At 35.4% G+C, this 23,455-nt stretch overlaps 1 protein-coding gene across 2 annotated transcripts in view; it reads right to left on the bottom strand.

The window, feature by feature from the left end:
- Positions 1 to 12,335, bottom strand: part of LRRC7 (leucine rich repeat containing 7) — a 312,980-nt gene extending 300,645 nt beyond the window's left edge. For both annotated transcript variants that reach the window (XM_045801366.2, XM_045801367.2), the window contains exon 1: positions 12,133 to 12,335. In XM_045801366.2, coding sequence (XP_045657322.2) covers positions 12,133 to 12,321 — 189 coding nt within the window. In that variant the 5' untranslated portion in view covers positions 12,322 to 12,335. The remainder of the gene's footprint in view (positions 1 to 12,132) is intronic.
- Positions 12,336 to 23,455: the final 11,120 nt, after the last annotated feature.

Here is a 23,455-nt window from a genome sequence, read left to right as displayed (position 1 = left end):
TCTTAGTGCAGCTAGAACTTTCCAAACTATATTTCTGATCTTGCTATTGCCAGATAAACCTTTAAATTAATTTCCACATATTTCAGGATAAAATTCAAACTGTCTATCTTAGTGTGGAAGGCCTTCATAACTCTCCAGCCTTGTTTCTCATTGTCTCTTTTGCACTGTGTTTAAGCAATACTTAACTTCTTTCAGTCCTTAAATATGCCTCATAAGCACTGTCTCTGGAAACACAGCTCTCTCCTCTTCTGGTGAACCCTTACTGTCCTTAAGTCTTAGTTGCAATGTCATTCCTCAGGAAAGATGCTCCAAAAATGTTTCCAAAACACCCATTGCTTCTCCACCCATCATAATAAATGGCACACTTGATACAATTACTTGTTCAATGTCTGCCTTTCATGCTACAGAGTACATACATCTATTCAACAGCTGTTTTTTCAGTGACTAGGGAAGTATCAGGCACAAAGTAAATATTTTTTTCATGAAAAAATTAGTAAATATCTGTAATAGGTTGCAAACTCCAATTTTCTGCGGGAGCTAGGTAACTTCAGTGCTAGGGGCAGCTTGGGTGGAATCTGTGGGAAACTAGATCTGCTTCATCAAATGAGCCCAACAATTTTTACTTAATTGTTAACAATTAGGAATACGGACTCTACCAGATCTTCCTTCTTCCTTTTTTTTTTTCTTTACAGACAAGCCAGGAATCTGTACTGTTTGATAAAATCTGATATTTTATAAGTTGACCACTAATTCATTAAAGGAAAAAAAAAAAAAAGAATAGGCAGGCCAGAACAAAACATGGCTGCTTGTTTCAGATCTTTGGGTAAAGAATAGATATGTATTGCTGGTCCCGATCGGATGAGGCTGTTTCAGATCTATTACTATCTTCTGGTATCTTTTTGAGAATCTTAGCTAATAACACATAGTATGCATCTAAAACACAATTTGTCATATTTTTCTATATAGTAACCTCTTCCAATGTATTTTTTAATAGCGTTACTTTCTCAGGTCTCCAGGATGAAAATCTTATCATCTTTAATCCCTCCTTGTTCATTCCCGAATCTAGTAAAATGCCAAATTCTGAAAGGTCTTCCTTCGGATTAGTGAATTGAAAAGGATCTGGAGTGATATAGGCCAAATTTGTGTTTCTTAGTTGTAAAACCTTTGGTAAATTCTTTAACCTCATTGTGCTTCAGTGCCCTTACATTTAAAATGAAGAAAACAAAACCTGTTTGTCAAGGTTGTTCTGAGTACAAAAGAGCTATTATTGCATATGAAGGGCCAGGCACACTGTAGGTGCTCAATAAATATCCATTGTACTTCCTGCCTTCTCCTTACTTGCTCTGTCAGTTGTTTTCTTCTTTTCTGTTTCTACAGCTAGCATACTGGTCCAGGCATATAAGCTAATGTAATTTTAACTTGCCTCTTGCATCTGTTTTTGGACTACCCCCAACTCAAAAATAACTTTACAAAATATAGTTACTTTATACATTTAAGGACCTCAATTCCCTTTGTAAATTATATTCCTCTGTAATCCTAAACTTCATGCACCCCGTTCTTCCACCTTATCTGCTCACTTAAAGATCGCCACTTCCCATGCTATCAGTTCAATGGTTCAAGCATTTCTTTAACACATTGAGACCTCTATCATTTGAATCAAATTTCATATCCTACCTGTCCCTCAAGTCCTACAAACCAGCATCATCTGTACCTATATTTTCTTCTTTCTCTCTCATTAAAATGGGGAAGCATGCCTGTTCCTCTCAAAGGCAACCACTTCATGCATTCTGTAAATCCTATGTCCTTTTGCTTTCAGGACTTGGAATTATTTTCTTCTAATTTATTCTCATTAGTGTACAAATGTGCTTTAATGTCATTGACCTTGAAAACAAACAAACAAATAAACAAAATACTTATCTTTACCTCAAACTTCTCTCTAGCTTATCTCATTTCTCTGCTCTCCTTCGCAGTATAGCCTTTTAAGAAAGATGTGTAACTCCATCATTTTCTTTTCAATCCATTTCATTGGGTTTTTGCCCTACTACTCTTATCAGGGTCACTAATTACTTCCACACTAGCAAATACATTGGTCCCTCCTCTGTCATTTTAGTCAGTCTCTTAGTTTACCACTCCCTCTTCTTAAAACACCTTCTGTTCTCTTCTGGCTTCCAAGACAACACATGGTTTCCTTCTATACCCACAGCAGCCCTTTCTCTCCTCTTCTTTTCTTTTAGCAACAGCAACTCTTTCTAAATCTCTATGCAGGTCCTTCTCTTCAATCTCTCAAATCCATGCCATTAGCAAATCCTATTAACTTTACTGACAAAGCTTAGTCTAAAATGCTTCTTTTTCCTAACTACTCTCAACCTAGTTGAAGCCACCACCTTCTCACCTGAATAACTACTGTAGTCTCTAATCTCATCTTCACTGTCCACTAGCCAAAATGTATTCCCATACTGCAGCCAGAGTGGTATTTTACAAATATGTTATTTCACATCACCCCTTTCCTTAAAATCTGCATCTTGTACTGCTTTTCCTCTCACTCATTACACCCCTACCTTCCTTCTGTTCCTTGAACATGCCACTCTCATTCCTGCCCTTGAATATTCCTTCTCCCAGGAATGTTCTTTCTCATATCTGCATGGTTGACTCCTCTCTGCCATTCAAAACTCAACATAATTGCCCTCCTTTATTTTCATCATGGCACTTGCTGTTAACTAACATTTTCTTTTAAAAATTACTTCCATTCTTTTTTCCAGCAATGTAGATTTTGTGAAAATAGGAACTTGTAGGTCTTGCTCCATAATGTATTTCTGGTACCTAGAACAGTTGTTTGCACATAACTGGTACTCAAGAAATGTTTGCTGGATGAATGAACAAATCAATGAATATATTTTACCTAATATTTTTTATACCATTTCAAAAAATTGGCAGTAAAAATCAGCAAATGGGCTGCTTATTCAGGTTTCAATAAAATTTGATATTGGGTAAAGGATAGAAATAAGTAATAGGATGAAAAAAAGTGATATGATGAGTAAGACCTCAGTTGGACGATTATAAAACAATTCAAAAAATGACTAGGGTACTCTGGATGTCCTAGTTTCTCACTGACACATAAATAAGAGATGTTGATACTATAAACCTTTGAAACAGTAAAACATTTTAAATAAAAATAGAAATCAGAGTAAGACAAAAATGATCTAAAATTTTCCACATATAAACTATGTTTTTTACAAATTTGTCCTTCATCTCATTTTCTCTTGAGCCCCTATGGAATCCACCTATATTATTTATTTATTGAAAAAAGCTATGCATTTGAATGCCAAAATAACTGCAATAAAAGAACACATTTGGAGAAAGATGCTTCAGGCAAGAGATTAAACAGAGTCAAATTTTGATTATGTATGCATCACTCATGTGAGCTTCATTCTGGAGATGGTTTTATACACTCAGATAAATTCTATACCTTTGGCACCAGAGGAGAGAGTGGTGCACCATGAATATCTTTGAGGGGGTTACAGAGTTGAAAAGGTCTTTTTTTTTCCCCCTTATTTAAGCCCAGGATCTTAGGAGGGCCCTCCATAGATATATGTGGGGCTCCTTATGTAAAATGCCAAGGTTATGGATAATTCTGAGTTTCTGAAAGACATTTACTTAAGAAATTATTTGTTAATGCGCAATTTAAAAAAATGAGGCAACTTTATTGAACAAGTATGTTTATGCTCTCCATTTGTAAATTTAGGCCATGTTTAATCTAGAGTAAGGCTTTTCATATTTCTCAATCATGACAATTGTTTAATCAGCAACAATAGTGATAAAAGTAGTGCCTTTCCTTTTAAAAGATTCCTTTTGAGTAGAAGACAAAAGAATCAATTATCATTCAAATTTTGATAAACTAAAATCAGAATTATGAACTAACATCTCTAAATTTGTCACCCTAAAATATTTTTTCTGTGGCTCCTTTGATCTCATTAGATTTCTCACAAAACTAGCAAGTGACCTTGATTTCAAATAATTTTATTTAAAGGCCTGAGAAAAACATGCCTTCAGACTCCTAAATCAGAGGTAGCAAATATCAGTGAATAAAAAGAAAAAAGGAATCAATTAAATTGAAGATATACGATATGTATAACATTGGAGGACACTGTTTTTTGCTTGTTGAGCAGCCATTCTTCTCTTTCCTTTAGAACCTTGACCTTCCTTTTAAGGGCATCTCTCATTGCATATTAATTGGGGAGGCAACTGGAATTTGAATCTTGAACAAACATCATGATTGCACGGAGGTGTTTGGAGATCGCATTCCTCACAAGAGCAGCAGTGTGGCCCATACTGCTACCGAGCAGGATTCTGTGCAGCAAGCCAAAGCTCTCTTGTTTCTTATCCTTTTCTCATGTAAAGTTCTCTAGGATCCTATTAAGTTAATGAGCCCCTGATATATTTCCAATAAATGTTCATCTTTACCAAAAGAAGCCATTTCTCTTAACTCAAGAGTTACTTTTCATTCTACTGTTTTCATAGTATTTTCAGATACTTTATATTATTTGATCCTCATCACAATCTTCAGAAATGAACAGGAACAAATCTGTTAGCATCTACCGCAAATGAAGAAGCTAAAGTTCAAAGGGGTTAAATAATATGTCTGATGTTTCATGGTTAATTAGTATCAGAACTTGTGTTAAATAAGGCCCTCTTTCTCCAGACGTCTTTACATTATATTGTAGTACTTACATGATAATAACCAGTGATTACAGTCACTACTCTTGTCATAATGCTTCTATCATTTTTATCTATTTAAAAGGAATCTTAGGGTGCCAGGGTGGCTCAGTCAGTTAAGCATCTGCCTTCTGCTCAGGTCATGATCCCAGGGACCTGAGATCAGGCCCGGCATTGGGCTCCATGCTGAGAAGGGAGCCTACTTCTCCTTCTCCCCCTGCCTGCCAATCTCCTTGCTTGTGCTCCCATGTGCATGCTTGCGCACTCTCTCTCTCTCTCTGTGCTGTCAAATAATAAATAAATAAGTAAAGTCTTTAAAATAAAATAAAAAAATAAAATAAAATAAAATAAATAAAAGGAATCTCAAATGAGTGAATCACAAAACATAAAGTTCAAAAGCGATTTTAGAAGATTTATTCCTTCTCCATCCCCATGCATGTAAAAGTACGCTTCATGACACCCTTCCTTTGTTACCTTTGACTGTTTTAGAGTCAGAGAACACATTCCGTAACTTGAGAAAATATCACATGGCAGATCTAATCTATATGGACAAAGTACTCAGAGTTTGAAAGAAAAAAAAAAAAGCAGAATGCATGGTATTAGGTCACGGATTGCAGAGGAGGCTCAAAAATTACCCCACCTCACTTCAACCCCCAGAATTGCATCAAAAATTAAACAAACAAACCACTATAAAATGAGAGAATTTTATTTTCTGTGACCTGTGCTGAAAGGCTCTAACTCTTCCTGACCTTCCTTACCTCTGGCCACTGTCAAACGTCTTACTCTTCGTAAAATAAAAATAACAGATATCATATTGGAGGAAGCTATCTATGCTGACGTTTTATAACAATGATAAAGTATTGAGGCAGTATCTTAATACTCGTTAACACAATTGAATTGTACAAGAAATCCAGAGAACAGCTTAAGTCTTAAATTTTGTTGGGGGAAACAAGTGGTGGTGGTGATGAGTATTATTATTCCATATAAGATAATGGGAAAAACTTCTTTCATAAGGTGCTGTTTGAGCAGAGGACTGAAGGAAATGAAGAAGGCACAGGCCATGTGGAATGGTGGCAGAGGGAAAAGCAGGGGCCAAGTCTCTGAGCAGAGAGCTTGCTTGGCTTTTCTGTGGAGGCTCAGGACAAACGCTACAATACAGTTGTCATAGCCCATTTGCCGGTCATTAACTCTGAGCTCTATTTTACCTGCTGGCTGCTGGCACAATTCAGGTGCATTTTTGCTGCTCATTTATTTTCTGCAGAGTCAATGAGGATTTCTGCTATTCGGGGCTTAGTGACTGAAGCCATGCCATGACAAAATTTTCATCAGTCTAAAATATCCCCCCTTTGATAAATTCCTGACTGCTTCATATTGGGTGACCAATGCTTCAGCTACACAGCCCTGTATGAGTGGAAATCATGGAACAGTGGGCACCAAGCAATGGTTTTTAATGTAGCCCTTGCCTGGCTCCTGGCTCCCCAGTGCCTGTCTGTTGCCCTGGAGAAGCAACTGTTAGATATGGGGGCATTTTTTTCTGGCATTATCAATATGCCTCCAGAAAATTACTAAGTTTTAAGAATGTATAGTTTAATATTCAAATTAATATGTTTCTTTGGTCTTCTTCCTAATTATTTAAAAATAGTTGTATGACTTCCCTATATCTCACCCGTTTTGTGTCCCTCTGAGTGCTTTATGGCATTCTGATAGGAAGCTAGAACCTCTCTTTTCTCATATATAAAACTCATATTTTACAAGTAAAATGCTCATGACCTTAAATTTTAAATGACTTGGAAGATGGGAAATTTCCAGAATTAGTTTTGATAGTACCACACAGCCGAGGTTACATCCTTTTCTTCTATTCATTATGAGCCAATAGGTTTTTGTAAGCTATAGATATCCAGATCAAAATCAATTGAGATACCATATTCCTCTTACCCATGGAGTTTTTACCTACATGAGCATAATAAAATTCCCGAATTTTACCCCTGTACACACAGTTGCCATGACTACTGGGGAAAACACAGGTAACTTCTAGGCAAGTTCCCATGGTGGGTTTGTACTGTCATTTTGCTTTTTATAGTTTAATTATTTGTTTTTCAGCAATTTTCTTTTTCCTTTCTTTCTCAGGGACATTATCTTGTCTCCCGGTTTTAATTCTCACCTCTAAGTGGCTAACTCTTAAATCCATCTCCAACTCTGACCTCTCTCCTCAGTTCCATTACATTTTGTTTATTTCTCTGTTGAATACATCCGTGTGGACAGATATTTTTATTTGCTGTATCAATGTCTAAAACCAAGCTAATAATTATAATGTGTCCAGAGGAATGTAACTAAGATGGGGAAGCATTTAGAAAACGTGTCTTTGAAAAATGTCAAAAAATTTTGGAAACTTGTTTTGGAAAAACAGAACTTTAAGGCAAAGTATATGAATTCCTTTAAAATATCTGAAGGATCAGGGCAGTAATGCAAGAAGCATAGTTCTTTGTCCAGAGAAGGCATGACTTAATAATCTTTGTATCACCCCAAGTGCCTAGCCCAGTTTTAGATGATTAGATACATGGATGGGTATGGGTAAACATAATTAACATATTGCAGACCATTCTAATAACCCAAACTTTCCAATAATAAAATGGTCTGCTTCTAAATTTAGTGCTTTCTTTCATTAATAGAAATATTTATGAAGAGGTTGGATGACTGTTGTGAGAGAAATAAGTGGACATTTCTGCCTTGGGTGGACAGTTAGATTAGTTAACATTGGGTTTCTAAAGGGCAGGGCTTCCTGCCAACACTCACAGGAAACCAAGTAAAACTTTTTTTCAGTTACACACTGAGCTTTTAACTTTTTGTTACTGTAGCATAACCTATTCTATCCTAATGAATACACGGTGTTTGGTAATAGTTTTGGATAGGAATCTAACATCCCATGTGGCCTAAAAGAAGTTAATTAACTTTTCTGGCCTGAATTTGCTTATTAGTAATAATTGAGGGCTAAATTAAATAATCTTCAAAGTTGCATCTATTCAAATATAATACAACATTGTGATTCTGTGAGTCAGGGAAATTTTCTGCATAAACGGTGGTGTTATCACAAATGTGTTGATGCAGCTGGTAGAGCCAAAAAACTATACCCATTTTAGGCAGGGAATTGATTTCCTAGAAGCTGTCTTTGGAGATTTTAGAGTTAAGTCATGCCACATAATTTTTTGTTAGAGAGTCAATGCCCAGAACTATCTTGAGATGTTACAAAATCTTACTTTAGTTTTACTCGGGGTAATTAACATGGGAATTATCCTTCAACTGTGATAGGAGAATGATGAATACTGATTATTGGATATTTCTCTATTCCAGGTATTTCATATGCATTATCTCACCCAATACTCATTTATTTATTTATCTACTTATCATCTATCATCTATCTCACCACTAGCAACCTTGATTATTTTCCCATTTTTGCTAATGAAGAAACTGAAACTCCCAAAAAATAAAATATCTTCCCAACAGCACTGCTAAAATCTAATCCCATGTTTGTCTGGGTCCAAAGGTCACGTTCTTAATCTCTAAAATATTTCAAGGGTAGATTGTAAAGTTTAATATGGAAAAAATTTTCTAAGTCTGGTGCTTCAGATTTCATTCCACCCTCTTTTACATGTGGTTAAAATGACCTCATCTGTCAAATTCACTCTCTATGTCTTTCAATTTTGGTCACATATTAGCTTTTCCAAATTATTTCTATTCTCTTTCTAAAGGTTCCTCTTCAGTTTTAAGAGGTTTCCCAGCAATTTTTCTCTTTATTGCTTTTTTTTTTTTTAAACTTTTGTCTTCCAACACTACTTCATATATAATATGCACCTGTTATGGTCTATTACTCTGTCTATAATTTTAAGTTCCTGGTTCAAAATAACAAGCAAAACAGTACTAAATTATAAGCTGTGTGGGTTTTCTGTTACTGTGTGAAAGGCATGTCATTTTGTACTTTTACCTTTTACTACAGCAAATTAAGTAACACAGATTGAACCATTCCTAATAAAACAACTTCCTGTTCTTTCATATCTATTTTTGCATCTTTTCTGACACAGTCTTGACATATCTTTTTCTAATGTCATTAACCTTGACTCTATTCTATACCTGTTGTATAACATCTTACAGTAGCAATTCTCAGCCAGCTAGAATATTCTCTGAATAAAATATCAGAAAGAAAAAAATAAAAAAAAATTATAAAGGTAATTCTTTTCATAATGTAATACCAAAAATACAAATAGTGATCTCATTTACTCAACAAATTTGAGATCACCATGGTAACAATGCCAGGGAAACATAAAGAAAACAATGAAATAAAATTGGAGACAAAAAAGGTTTTATTTAATTTAAATTTGAAGATTAAATGCCCTAGAAACTCAATACTTTGTCTACTTTTCCTCATGAAACAATGACTGTATAACATTTTCTTTGTAGTGTACACTGTGGTAATCTCCCCACAGTCCTTGCACTCCTTCCCTTTATGTTGTGGCCAGCAATCACAAATCCACAGAGGTGGCCCATCATTGTTTAATTCAATCAAGGTAATCTCATTTTCTTGGCATAGTGGATTCTATAGCAAAGGGACTGCATCAGCAATAAACATGTAACACAATTAAGGCCAATGAGACCTAAGGATAAGTTAGGACTTTCTTGTCTTTCTCAGAAAAACAGAGAGTTTTTGTTTAACTTCTTGTTTTTCTAATATGCACAAATATATTCATGTACAATTGTGATATCTCAACGTCAGATAATTTAGATCATATCTCAATATCAAATACATTAGAAGAAAGTAACACAGAGCTGTTTTATGAAAGCAACACCTTGAATTTGAGAACTCAAAGAAACCTTGAGAGATTATGTGAAAGATCTTTGAAATATATAAAGCATACCAATAACCAAAGATAACAATTTCTTCTCAAATCAATACACTGGGAAATCATATTGAGTCTTTGGTTCACTTGTATTATTTTTATGTATTGTTAATCCAAGCTTACGTAGGCTCCTGGTGACTTACGTGATACATAAGATTCTCCAATGACACTATCTGCATAATTCATCGAGTCAAACATGCTTAGTGACTCTCAATGCCTTTCATAATCTGGGTTCTCCATGCTCTCCCTACTCTACTTACATATTGTTGGCATTCCCTTACTAGTGTTGGCACTCCCTGCTGTTCCAGACTCTTCACAGCTCTACTGTCCCTCTCCTCGCCCTCTCTGTATGTACATCTTAACTTTTGCATCTTTACCTTTTGGTCAAGCCTTCCTGGACCCCCTGCAAGAATGAAACTTTTCTCTTCAATGGTATTTGGCTCTTTGGCTCTGATTACACATTATCATTTTGGTCTCTAATGCTTCAGTTTTCTCTGTGATTAGGTGGTTAGATCCTTGAGAGTAAGAATTGAGATTGATTTCTCTTGTACCCTCCTAAGGCCTCAAACACCGTGTAGTAATATAGATATTAAATAAACACTTGATTGATAAACCATGTTTTTGCTATTTTTCTTACAGAATCTGTTGCATGGATCTAGAAAAAGACTTTAAATAACTAGATTGGCTTAGGGCTCTCAAGATTCAGCAAATAAAAATACAGGATGCCAAGTTAAATAACCATTTTTTTTTTCTTAGTATAAGTATATCAAATGCAATTTTGGGGGCATAATTATACCAAAAATATTCCAGTTTTTAGTTTAAAATTCAAATTTCAATGGATGTCCCTTATTTATCTGGCAATCTTAGATGGGACTGCTCTAAAAAAATACTTATTTTTCTAAATTAGAGCTAAATGTCACATTTATGAGTTGTTTAATGTTTATGTCATTTTGCTAATCAAGTCCTGTAGTACATGAAATTCTCTGCATTGTTCCACTGGCAGTGACAAGAAAGAGACTGAATACACATTATGTGAACATCACCATGTGTACAGGGAGGCAGAGATGAATAAGATGCCAACTCTGCCCTCCAGAAGTTCATAGCCTTTGGGAGAAACAGCCCATTTCAAGCCAGCCTCTACTTGATATGCGTCTACACGGCACTCCATACAGTTAAAACTCTTTTTAAGCCTCACCCAGACCTCCTGATCCAAAATCCAAGACGGCACTATATACTTTGGTTGTCAAAAATGAAGTATATTGGTTTTGAAGTACATATTAAATAATTCCTGCCTCTAAAGTATTATATTAATACCATAATTTATAATCCTAAGTGAAAACAATTATTCATGATTTGGTTTGATCAGCACATTATACTCAGAATTTGATAATGAAGTGAGTTTTTATTATGGAAGTTTCCTTTCCTGGTTCCTGGGTATTTAATATGCATTTTTTTTAGCATAAGCAATAGAAATGTATTGCAAGACATTTTTTCCCTCTGAGTCATTATGTAAATCCTTCACAGGTAAATGCTATACCAGCTACTTAATGTGAGTCACTTATCTAGATGATCATTAATATATGGTGGTTTAGATTTTGAGCCTCTCTGCTGTGTGGCCTTAGTCTGTGTTAGCTAATCTTTAATCATCCAATCTTTTCTGCAGTGGAGAACAGGAGGCAGGAGATATTTTCTTTGCACAGCACAATGTCATAATGGCAGTGTGTGTGCAAAGTTCTATATTAGTTAAATTTTTAGCTATACTCTGCTTATACTTGTATGCCATATATTCAGTGATGTCTGTAATAATCAAAGATTCCAAATTCCAGAAATAATAGCATGTTTTTCATAATAGTATTAACTGTGTGTGTGTGTGTAAAAGTACTTCTTAGACTTGGAACATATATTTCAAGGTTTTAAAACAATGTTTCCTTATCCTACAACATAAAAATTTCACTTCTGGAATAGAGGGTCATATCTTTCCTTTCTTTTCCAAACATAAGCTATTGATCTCAACACATTGATATTGATCTCAATCTGTATTTTCATGGAGGCCATTTTAAATTAAAATAAGGCGTAATTCAGGGGCATCTGGGTGGCTCAATCGATTAAGCGTCTGCCTTTGGCTCAGGTCATGATCCCAGGCTCCTGGGATAGAGCCCTGCATCAGGCTCTCCACTCAGCAAGGAGTCTGCTTGTCCCTCTGCCTGTCCCCCTGCTTGTGCTCTCTCTCGCACTCTCCTTCTCTCTCAAATAAATGAAAATAAAATCTTTAAAAAAACAAATAAAATAAGGTATAATTCATAAAATGATGATGTCCGTGGAGTTCAACTGGTCATTAATATATCACATTAAGTTACAAATGAAGTGGTATTAAAAGGTACCAACAAGAATATTGGGGAAAGTTATATCAGTTTGAACAACTTGCCAATTGTCCAGAGAGAAGGCTATTGTTAACATTATCATTATGCCAAGTCTTCGGATATTATGAAATACTCATCTACAGTGTATATTTTAGGTTGTCAAAGATTACCTTGGGTAGCTCTTCAATTTGATTGGCATCTAGATAAAGTTCCTCTAACGTCCGCTCAAAGTTAAAGACCTCCTTTGGCACCTGCTGAAGACTGCAGTGGGAGTAGTCTAAAACTGAGATGATTTCTTCTTCACCTCGGAAACATCGGCACGGCACCAGTCGGCCGATGATTTTCCGTTTGGTGGTCATCTCCAGGCACTGCACTGAAGAAAAAAAAAAAAAAAAACAGGAAAAAAAAACTGCTTAATTGACTGACTTTGGAGGGCATTCCTATAATATTAAAGCCTTAGAAATTTAATTTTGGTATATATTTTATAATTATATAATGGTTTGAAGTTTATATAGGACATGTACATGCATTATATCACTTAATACTTGAATAGCCCTGCAAGGTATGTGAGATAGGTTTCATTCCCATTTAACAAACAAAGAAACAGAAGTCAGAGAGGTTAAGAGATTTCCCATCATCACACAGTTTTGGAATGGCAGAATCTAGCCAGATTACAATCCTGACTCAGGGCAATGCAATTACTATGTTTACATTCTCACTTGACACACAAATCTATATGTTTTTAAATTTTACTAAATTACACTGCAGAACAGAAATATTTGGAATTTGTTGGTATTCAAGTTTCACCCCTAAGGTTTATGATGACCTCTTTTGACCCACAAATTCATTCCATTAATTAACATATATTTACTGAATAATCACTATGTTCCAGGCACTGATCTAGTACTGGGATAGAGTGATGAATTGAACAAATTCCCTGTTTTCATGAAGCTTCTATTCTATTGGAGCTACAGATTAGAGATGGATTGGTTTTTTGCTTCCAAATGAGAACCTATCTTTATGAATCTTATGACCTTAATGGGAGAAAACAACTTATAATCATGGTAGAAATTCCTGTAACATCTTTGTCTAGGTTAAACTGACCAACTGTCATGAAATCTTACACAGGCTTGTACCATGTCACTTACAGCACTTTACTAAATCTATTGATTTTCATGTTATTCTTCTAGACTATAAGGCTCTTGAGAGTAGGAACCGTGTTTTATTCATTTTGCATTTGTCTTGGTGCTCAACATGCAGCAAATATTTAATAACAAATGTAGAATGAACAAAGGAATTTTATGGAACCACAAAAGACCCCAAATAGCCAAAGCAATCTTGAAAAAGAAAAAGCAAAGCTGGAGGCATCACAATTCCAGACTTTAAGTTATATTACAAAGCTGTGGTGATCAAGACAGTGTGGTACTGGCACAGAAACAGACCCATAGATGAATGGGACAGAATGCAAAACCCAGAAATGGACTCACACTATATGGTCAATTAATCTTCAAAAAAGCAGAAAGAATATCCAATGGAAAAAAGATAGTCCCTTCAACAAATGGTGTTCGGAAAACTGGACGGCTTCATGATAAAGAATGAAACTGGACCACTTTCCTGAACAATACACAAAAATATATTCCAACGGATGAAAGACCTAAGTGTGAGACAGGAAACCATTAAAATCCTAGAGGAGAACAGAGGCAGTAATCTCTTTGATGTTGGTGGTAGAAACTTCTTACTAGACAGATCTCCAGAGGCAAGGGAAACAAAAGCAAAAATAAACTATTAGGACTTCATCAAAATAAAAAGCTTCTGCACAGCAAAGGAAACAATCAACAAAACTAAAAATCAGGCCGACAGAATGGGAGAAGATATTTGTAAGTGACATATCTGATAAAGGGTTAGTATCCAAAATCTATAAAGAACTTATAAAACTCAACAACCAAAAAACAAATAATCCAGTTAAAAAATGGGCAGAAGACATGAATAGATATTTTTCCAAAGAAGATAGCCAGATGGCTAACAGACATGAAAAGATGCCCATCACTCATCATCAGGGAAATACAAATCAAAACTACAATGAGATATCACCTCCCACCAGTCAGAATGACTAAAATTAACAACACAGAAAACAATAGGTGTTGGTGAGAATGAGGAGAAAGGGGAACCCTCCTACCCCATTGGTGGGAATGCAAACTGGTGCAGCCACTCTGGAAAACAGTATGGATGTTCCTCAAAAAATTAAAAATAGAACCAACCTACAACCCAGCAATTGTATTACTATGTATTTACCCAAAGGATAAAAAAGACTAATTTGAAGGGATAAATGCACCCTAATGTTTGTAGCAGCATCATCAATAATAGCCAAATTATGGAATGAGCCCAAATGTCCACTGACTGAGGAACAGATAAAGAAAATGTGTTGTGTATATATACAGTGGAATATTACTCAGCCATCAAAAAGAATGAAATCTTGCCATTTGCAAAGACACGGATGGAGCTAGAGACTACTATGTTAAGTGAAATAAGTCAGTCAGAGACAGACAAATACCATATGATTTCACTCATATGTGGAATTTAAGAAACAAAACAAATGAACATGGGGGAAAAAGAGAGAGGCAAACCAGGAAACAGACTCTTAATTACAGAGAACAAACAGGGTTGCTGGAGGAGAGGTGGATGGGGAGATGGGTTAAAGGAATGATAGGTATTAAGGAGGGCACTGGTTGTGATGAGCCCTGGGTGTCATATATAAGTGATGAATCACTAAAGTCTACACCTGAAACTAATATCACACTGTGTGTTAACTAACTGGAATTTAAATAAAAACTTGAAACTAAAAACAACAAAAATACAAAAATACAAACAAATAAAAAATGAATTCATGAATGATTAAATGAATATATTTAGGGCTCTCCTCCCTCCCTCCCAAACACCATCAACTATTGACAATTTGAAAAACTTCTCATTCTAACTAAAGGTCAGTACCTCTGTGAATGTGTCTCCAGTTAGAACGACTAGAGTCTTCCTCTGAGTTCCCAGAGCACTAACCACATTGCTTCCCAATTACATGTTCTATTTCCCCCCTAGGTAAGTTCTTTGAAGAAAGGATCTTGTCTTATTCATTTTTGAATTCACAGATACAATATAGTTTCTCAGCTACGGAGTAGTACCAAATGAGCATTAATTTGAAACATGAACTTTTTTGGTTGATTTATATGACTTACCAACTTAAGTTTATTACCAGAAAGTAGTGTTAGTTTATAAAAACAACATAGCATTTTGCTTTTAAATTGCTTAGGTTAAATCAAATTTGGTGGGAAATGAGTAGAAAATGTTTAAGAGATGTTGCACATTCAGCCCAAGCCATCCTTACCCTTTCTTTAACTTCCAAAATTAATAACATAATATTTTGAGGACAGGTTCATGAGTCAGCCCTTACAGATGGTTATTTGCACTTGGTATTCTGTAGAAGACCAACCAAAAACATTAAAAAGATGACCTTTCTTCTTCATTACTTTCTATCTCTTGAACTCCTACACTTCACATTCTAAGAGCCTGAATCACAAGGTTTTGTAACTGTTATTTTACCTGACCTTACTTGAAATCCCTGATTATCCGTTGGTGCCTTTCCTGTCTCTACCTGGGACCTACCATACATTAGGCAGCCAGTAGATGCATCTAGTAAATATCTGACACATATTAGGCACCTAGTAAATGTTTGTGGAAGTTATTATAGTTGTAAGGTAAGTGATGATGGCTTAGACTATGACAGTAACAGTAAGGATGGAAAGAAGTGATGGATTGGAAAGATATTTAAGAAGAGGAATCCAATGTGTTTTGGTGTTGGATTAAATGAGAGGGGGAGGGGAGCCTGGGGGACAGAGAGGTGTCTGAAAAGCTTCCCAGATTCCCAGGTTTTAATTTGAGTCCCTAGTAGTCACATCAACCACACAGCTGTAATGTCATGCCCTGTCTGCCTCTCTGACCCACAGATGAATGTGCATTCAACTGTTCATGCCTGTGTTGTCCAGTGCCTAGCACTCACCCTATTGTGTTGAACCATGTAACTATTTCTTGATACCTGTCTGTTGCTGCCACTGTAAATTTTCAAATATAAAATAAGAGGAAAAAGAATATCCAGGCTTGCGCCTAAACCATTTGGCCAGAGGGTCCACTGTCCACTAAGACTTTTGGAATTCAGCTCACTTAAGACTGTTTTCCTTTTCACTGCCCCAAGATGTAGGCTCTTCTGGTCATCTTTTCTGTCCCTTCTCTCATCTCCACAATGTACTGAAGTTTTCCCCTGACCTAATTTCTCTCTTCTCTATTCCCTCTGAACTCTGAGAATGTGCCTTATACCATGATTGATAATCCCATTGAGCCTTGTCCTCTTCACCAAATGCTTCCTCAGTCTCAACTAAAACTTGAATCACTTGTAGCCTTTAAAAGTGGAGCATGCTGACATCCTCACCCCTTAAACACTTCAGGGCTGGAAAGTGGAATTGTTATCCCCCTTGCTCTCTAAAAACTATTATTCTTCTCTCCTCCTGTAAAACACCTCTTCCTTTGATGGTCTCATCATCTAGTGGTAACATCTTCCTCTCTCATGCCATTCATTTACCATTTCTTGAACATTCTTCTGCACCCATTGATAACTTTGGTATCTCATTTCTGGACTATCTCTCAATCATAACTCCTTCTAATCCTGATTTATGCTCCCTACATCGAATAACTTTCAATTTTTGAGCTTTTCTTCATCTTAAATTTCTAAATAACTTGATTATAACGCTACTCCTTCATTTTTCAATTACAGGTTTCTAGCATGTAATGTGGTTTAACTTCCCGCTAACAAATTCCAACACACTTCTAACCAAGCAAAAATATAGAGAGAGGAATTTTGTTTTAAATTAATAGTATTTATTTTATTATAACTATATACTATTATAATTCAATCACATTTTATTTATTGTGCATTTTTTTTGCTTCTTTATTTTCTTATTTTTTCTTTGCTTTATTTTTCTATGTACCTTTCATTAATTCAATTCTCTATTTCCTCTTGGTAGAGTCAAATGAGTATAATCTGTCATTTTCCCCCTGGAATAATCCTTCAGGAACACTGTATTTTCTTGTTCCTGTCTGGAACTGTTATCCTAAAATCTCTCTTCACTATTATTCTGTGAATTTTCCATTTCTTTTTTGTGTTACAACTTCTATTTTCTGAATCCCATGTCTTTTCTTTATGGACTTATTGGAATACAACATCCAAGGTGGAATATAACATCTAGTAATTGACTGAGAAAGGATCTCTGGTACATGCATCTCCGAACATGGTTTCATTTCACCCACAAACAAGTGAAAATTTGACTGGATATATATTTCCGGGTCAGAATTAATTTCCCTTCATAAAATTGAAGGCATTTTTAATTTATTATTTTCTAACTTTTAAAGTTGTTGCCAGGAAATCAAGTTCCATCACTATTCAAAATCCTGTGTTATACTCACCTTCCCTTCCACCAGAACATCTTAGAATTTTTATGTTGTCTTCAGTCTTTTGAAACTTCATGGTAATGTGCTTTGATGCATGTTTTTTAATCCTTTGTAGTGGGTACTTGACAGACTCTTACACTTTGGAAGCACTTATCTTTTAATTTTGTTAAATTTTCTGTCATTATATAATTGGTAATTGTCTCCTCTACATTGTTTTTATTTTCTCTTTTTCTGCAATCTCAATTAGCTGGTGTAGGACCTATCTCCTAGATGTATCCTGTAATTCAATTATTTTTTTCTTTTGTAATTTCTGTGTCTTTGTCTTGTTATTCTATTTTCTGGGAGATTTTCTCAACTTGATCTTCTAAACTCATCTGCTGTATTATCTTTTATCTGGGGCATATTTTTACTGTCAAAAGTTATTTGTTGCTTCCTGAATGCTCCTTTTACATAGTAACCTGTTTGTTTTTGAGGGTGCCATATCATTTTCATTTCTCTCAGAAGATATTAACTATAGGCTTTTTGTCTTTGTCCCCCTGCTCTTTGCATTATTTCTAAGTTCTATTTGCTGTGTTTCTTTCGATCTTTATCTTTCATAATAGGGGTTTTCCACAAATATCTGGTGATCCCTGACTGTCCTTCAGAATTGAAGAGTAAAGCTCTAGGATGCTAATTGGAAGTTTTATATGCATGATAGGTTTCATTGCAGGATGATCTGGCAGCAAGCCAAAGAATATTCTGGTCTTCTGCCTGGGGCATAGCTATGTAGCTTTATATAGAGAGTATTTCAGTCAATTTTCCTGTTTTCAGTACTAAGTATCTTCAGTTTCTTGCCTGGTACCTGTTGTCTCCAAGACTATAAGGAGGTCTGTGCAGTAAATCAATTTTCATACTATATTGTAGCTAACTGTATTTTGTATGTAGATGATATTAACTACATATTCCTTCTCTTTCATCTCAAAATTCATTGAAATTTCTTATTTCCTGATGCCTTCTCTTCTATTTTCTCTGTCCATATGATTATGTGTATTTTATTTTTATTTATTTATTTTTAAAGACTTATTTATTTGAGAAAGGGAGAAAGAGAGACAGTATTCCGGAAGGGGCAGAGGGAGAGGAAGAGAAGCATATTCCACTAAGTGCAGAACCTGACGCAGGGCTCATCTTATGACCCTGAGATCATGACCTGAACAGAAATCAAGAGCTGGATGCTTAATCGACTGGGCCACCCAGGTGCTCTGAGTATATGTATTTTAAAGTTCCTTTTAGTTTAGTGGAATAATCTGCATTTTAAGAATAGATAAATAAGGAAGGTGAGAGATTAACTTCCATGTTTAAAATAATTCATACTTTTCCTTTCTTCTTACCCTACCTATTAGGAGCATTAGAGGACTACATCCTTTTTTTGGAAACATTCTTTGGCTCCCCTGACATCATACTCTTCTGACATTTATTCTTCCACTTTGGTTCTTCCATTTCAGTCTTTCAAGAAGGTGCCATCCTCTTTACTGAACACTGAGATTTATAATATTAGATATGGTCCTCGCCCCTGCCCCTGCCCCAGGCTTGTTTCCTTTTTAACTATACATTCCCTCCCTTTACAATCTTCATTCACCCGACTTCATTTAACTTTGATAATAGCTGGCTGTAAAATTTCTTTTATCTCTACTCAGATTTATTTCCCTCATCATTTCCACTTTATGTTTTAAGAGCATCTCAAACATAACGTGTTCAAAATTGATGTGACGCTCTTGAAAGGTACAGAGCACATCATCATGGTCAAGAGCTTGGACTCTGGCTGTGTGAGTTGGTACATTATTTTATCCCTATATTTAGTCATCTGCCAAATAACAGAGTGCATACAAAGCACTTACAATTGTTTTTTCAGGTTTTAAGCATTCACTCAGTCTTAGCAATTACTGCTCTGCCCAAGCCTCCTCCTCCTCCTCCTATGTTCTCCATCTCAGTGAACAGCAACACCATTCACCCAGTTTCTCAAGACAGAAACTTTGGCATTGTTCTTGACTCCTCTAATTCCCACACTCCACATCCCTAACAATCACCAAGTATTAATGATTAAATAGCTGGAATATTTCCTCAATGAAGCCTATTTTTCTTCATTTCAAGTGCCCAGCAACCTAGCTCGAACTATTATCTCTTGCATTTATACTTGTCTGTTGTTCTTCTAACACAGTACAGCTGCAGTGACCTTATAAAACACAAATAGTATGTCACCCTCTTGCTGCAAATACTTCAATGACTCCTCTCTGCCCTCCGGGCGAAGTCCAAAATTTTTACTGTGGCCTGCCAAGTATAATACAGTCTTGAGGTCTGATTCCTACCTTCCACACTCACACCGAGCTCCCTTTGCAGCCTGGCCAGGTAGGTACCACTCTTCTGATTGCTTTCTGTGCTATTTGTATTCATGATTTCTTTTGCATTCCTAAGACTAAATTTTCTTTTTTTCCTAGGGCCCACAGAAATAGGGCTGCCTCTATATAAGACAATTTCCCTTGCCTTTTAAAAAAAATTACTTTAAGGGAAAATAGCCTCTTCCTATTCAACAAAGCAGGCTGTGATTCTTGAGAACGTGTTCCAGCTATATGCTGCAATTCCCTTTGATTACATTTCAGTAACGTACTCAATATCAAGCTTGTCCACTAGACTGAAAGCTCTGTGAAGACATGGACCATGTCTAGCCTGTACAGCAATGTATATTTCCAGCCACTTGTCTAGTATCTGATTTAGAGTACTTTAAAAATATTAACTATTAATGAATATAGGAGCTAAACATGATTATAATGACTTCTGTTTATACAGATTTTTGAAAATTTCAAACCAATTTGCAATCTATCATCTTGCTTTTTTTACAAGAAATAGGTATTCATATATTGTTTTCCATATTTTAGTATCAAACCAAAGTTTAGTGAGTCTGTGATATATATAAGGTCACACCAGAATAATTAGTATACCTGAAATTGGATATCATATCTTTTTACTCCGAAGCCATTGATTTTTTTTTACTTTAGCAGATTCTGTATTACATTAACAGCCATGTATGTAGGTTAGCATATGAGAATTTACAAAGACATGAATTTATCAGCAGTTCTATCACACATACACACATGCATGCACATAGGCATGCACACATGCACATACTTGACAGTGATTTAGACATAAAATATTTCGTAGGTGCAAAACGGAATGAAGAGTAGCAGTGAGGGAAATATCTAGCAATCAGTTTTAAAGACTTCTTTGAATGTCAAAGGAATGGAAATGTAGAAAGGTAGAATGGAGAAAGTGTTTCAGGAATTGGGTAGAACACAAAACACAAGAATGAGTAGGTTACATACATGCTATACAGAGGAGCATGTTTGTTTTTCTCCAAAACATGACCAGTGCCCGGTATACCATAGAGGGGCGTGTAGCTTCGCATCCAGTGTTTGGACTTTGACTCAAAAGTAATCTGACTTCCCGTGTTAACATGGATCCTTGGCACACATCCAAAAAAGTAATTCTTAGATTTTCAGTTTTTCAAAGGGATTTAAAAGACAAGAGGAAAATAGGTAAACAGGTATTCATCTCTTTCTGTTAAAGCCCTACCAGTAAATTCCTTGAAATGTAAGATAAGAGAATCCTTTTCTAGATTCTCAGGGCACTGCATGGATTCTCTTCTTTCCTGAAAATATATACATTTTTAATCTAAATTGAATTGCTAAAGAGGATTTTTCTTTTTCTTTGCCACTGTGTGCAGTCAATAGCCTCCCTTTCAACACTCTCCCAGAGCAAAATGCATTTATACAGCAGGGCTTGCTAACCTGGACTAACCAAGGTGAAGTAACAAAAAGATTCATCTTGCTACATTCTTCAAATCCTTCTCTATTGATTAAGTGAAAGATTTTTGCAACCACTTAAGAATTACGCCTGTGGTAGTTGACTCAAATAATAAGAATATGTGTATCAAAACACCTGAATTTCAATACTACTGCATTCCCTAGGATTTTAGACCCATGTTTGTCCATGTTATCCTTACCTAATATTCCATACCTGGAAAGACAAAAAGACAAAAGAAAGTACGATCTTTCCAAGATTTGTGATAAATACTCTGGCTGTTTTCATTAGTTGGCACGGTCTTACATTTTTCAAATGACAAATGTTTCTAATTTATTTGCTGAGAAACCCTTTGCTTCACTAAGTGTGCCACAGGGATATGAAAACCTGCCAAGCTCTCTCCATGTCCTACTTCAAGAAACATCTTTAAAGCCATTACCTAACCTCAAGTATGTCTCTGAAACCTCCTTATCCAGACAACATACATGGTGATTCTAGGACTCTAAGTGGAACATTTAAGGCTTCTTTCTTTGTTTTTTGACTGTTGAAATAATTATATTTCAAAAATACTCCAATTTCATAGGTTTGTTTTCATTTTATCATTACAGTATTTGAAAGCCTGCAACTGTTACACATGGTTTGATTTGCTATCCATACAAGCAAACCAGTTTATCTTTGTGAAGATCGATGGACTGGTATTGGGACAAACCCTTTATGGTCTTTAATGCTGATATCACACCAGCAATCAAAACAAGAAATCAAGAAAGAAAGCATGATACCTGGTACCAAGTAGGAGTTTATTAAATATTTCTAAGTTCTGCTTTTAGACAAGTTACTTATTTTAAGAACAGCAATGCTCCGTTCTCTCTCTGCACATTCTTCCCAGGAATTTTCATCTACTGACTTCAAAGAGAGTTCAAAGAGTTTCTATGAATGATTTCTAATATAAACCATTATCCCTGATGTAGTTCCTAACTGCTTAATGAACTACCAAATTTTAACTAACACTCTACTTGTCTAAAGCAGAATTTGGAAATATTTATTAAGTTCCTACTCTGTACCAGACACTGCTCTATTTCTGGATTTCTTGTTTTGATTAGTTGTGTTTTCATTCTCTCAATTCTGTACCTTGGAGTCATCTTTTATTGTTCCTCTCTTTTTTTTTCTATATTAAACATTTCTCATCTTCCTCTTCCTTTCTTTACCATGTACTCAATCTAGTTCAGACCCTTGCCATCTCCTAGGAATATTGCTGAAATTAATACTGAATGAAAGTATACTATTTCCAGACATCTTTCCTCTGTAATCATTTATTCAATAAATATTTATTAAGTGTCTACAATGGGCTAGGTACTAGGCTATAGGCTAGGAAATACCAGCGAAAAGAACTTAAAAGAACTCCGGTCACTGCTCTAATGAATTCATTGGATTGTGAGGGAGATGAATATTAAATAAAAGGTTTTCAAATAAATCTGTAATTGTACATTATGATAATTGCTATACAAGAAAATATTAGTGCTTTATCATTTTATATATTGACATTTACACTAAATATCTTCATTAATTTTCTAAAATGTATGTCCATTCCCTAGTTCTAGAAGCTTCACTGCATCTACATTTTCAACAGCAATGTTTCCCAGTCCTGGGTTGTATTTTCCTCCAAGAAATAAGCAGTGTGAATTAGCATATTAAGGGCTCAGAGAGGTCTTGTGATAAAGGATTATGCTTATCTTTGTTCAAACCAGTGTTTCCTAAACCACTTTTTTAAAAATTAAAAAGTTAAAAACTTTAAGTTTATCACTATAATTAGGATCCAGTATTCTGAACCACACATTTTAGGAAAGGCTCATCTACAAGATTCTTTAGCTTGACATTCAAGCTGTCTTCAACCAAACTTTTCAGCTATTTTACCCCTACAAGCATACTTTTCCAATTCTATGCTCTAGCTTATACCGCTCTCAATGCTGAATGTCCCTTATCCATTTTCTTCATCTAAAGTCACCAACCAATCTATGGTAACATGTTTACATCTCCTTAAATCATCTTGAATGATTTTATTTGTTGGCTATTATAATTTATTTGCAGATCTTAAAACATCACAGTACCAGACGTTACAAAAATCTGTGAATTGGAATTTTTTGGAATAATAAATGGAATATTTTGTTTTACTCT

Source organism: Ursus americanus, chromosome 12 (assembly GCF_024610735.1).
Source record: "Ursus americanus isolate L20-20 chromosome 12, mUrsAme1.1.p, whole genome shotgun sequence".
Classification (NCBI taxonomy): domain Eukaryota; kingdom Metazoa; phylum Chordata; class Mammalia; order Carnivora; family Ursidae; genus Ursus; species Ursus americanus.
The sequence above is the reverse complement of the archived record's forward strand: the minus strand, read 5'-3'. Positions and strand labels throughout refer to the sequence as shown.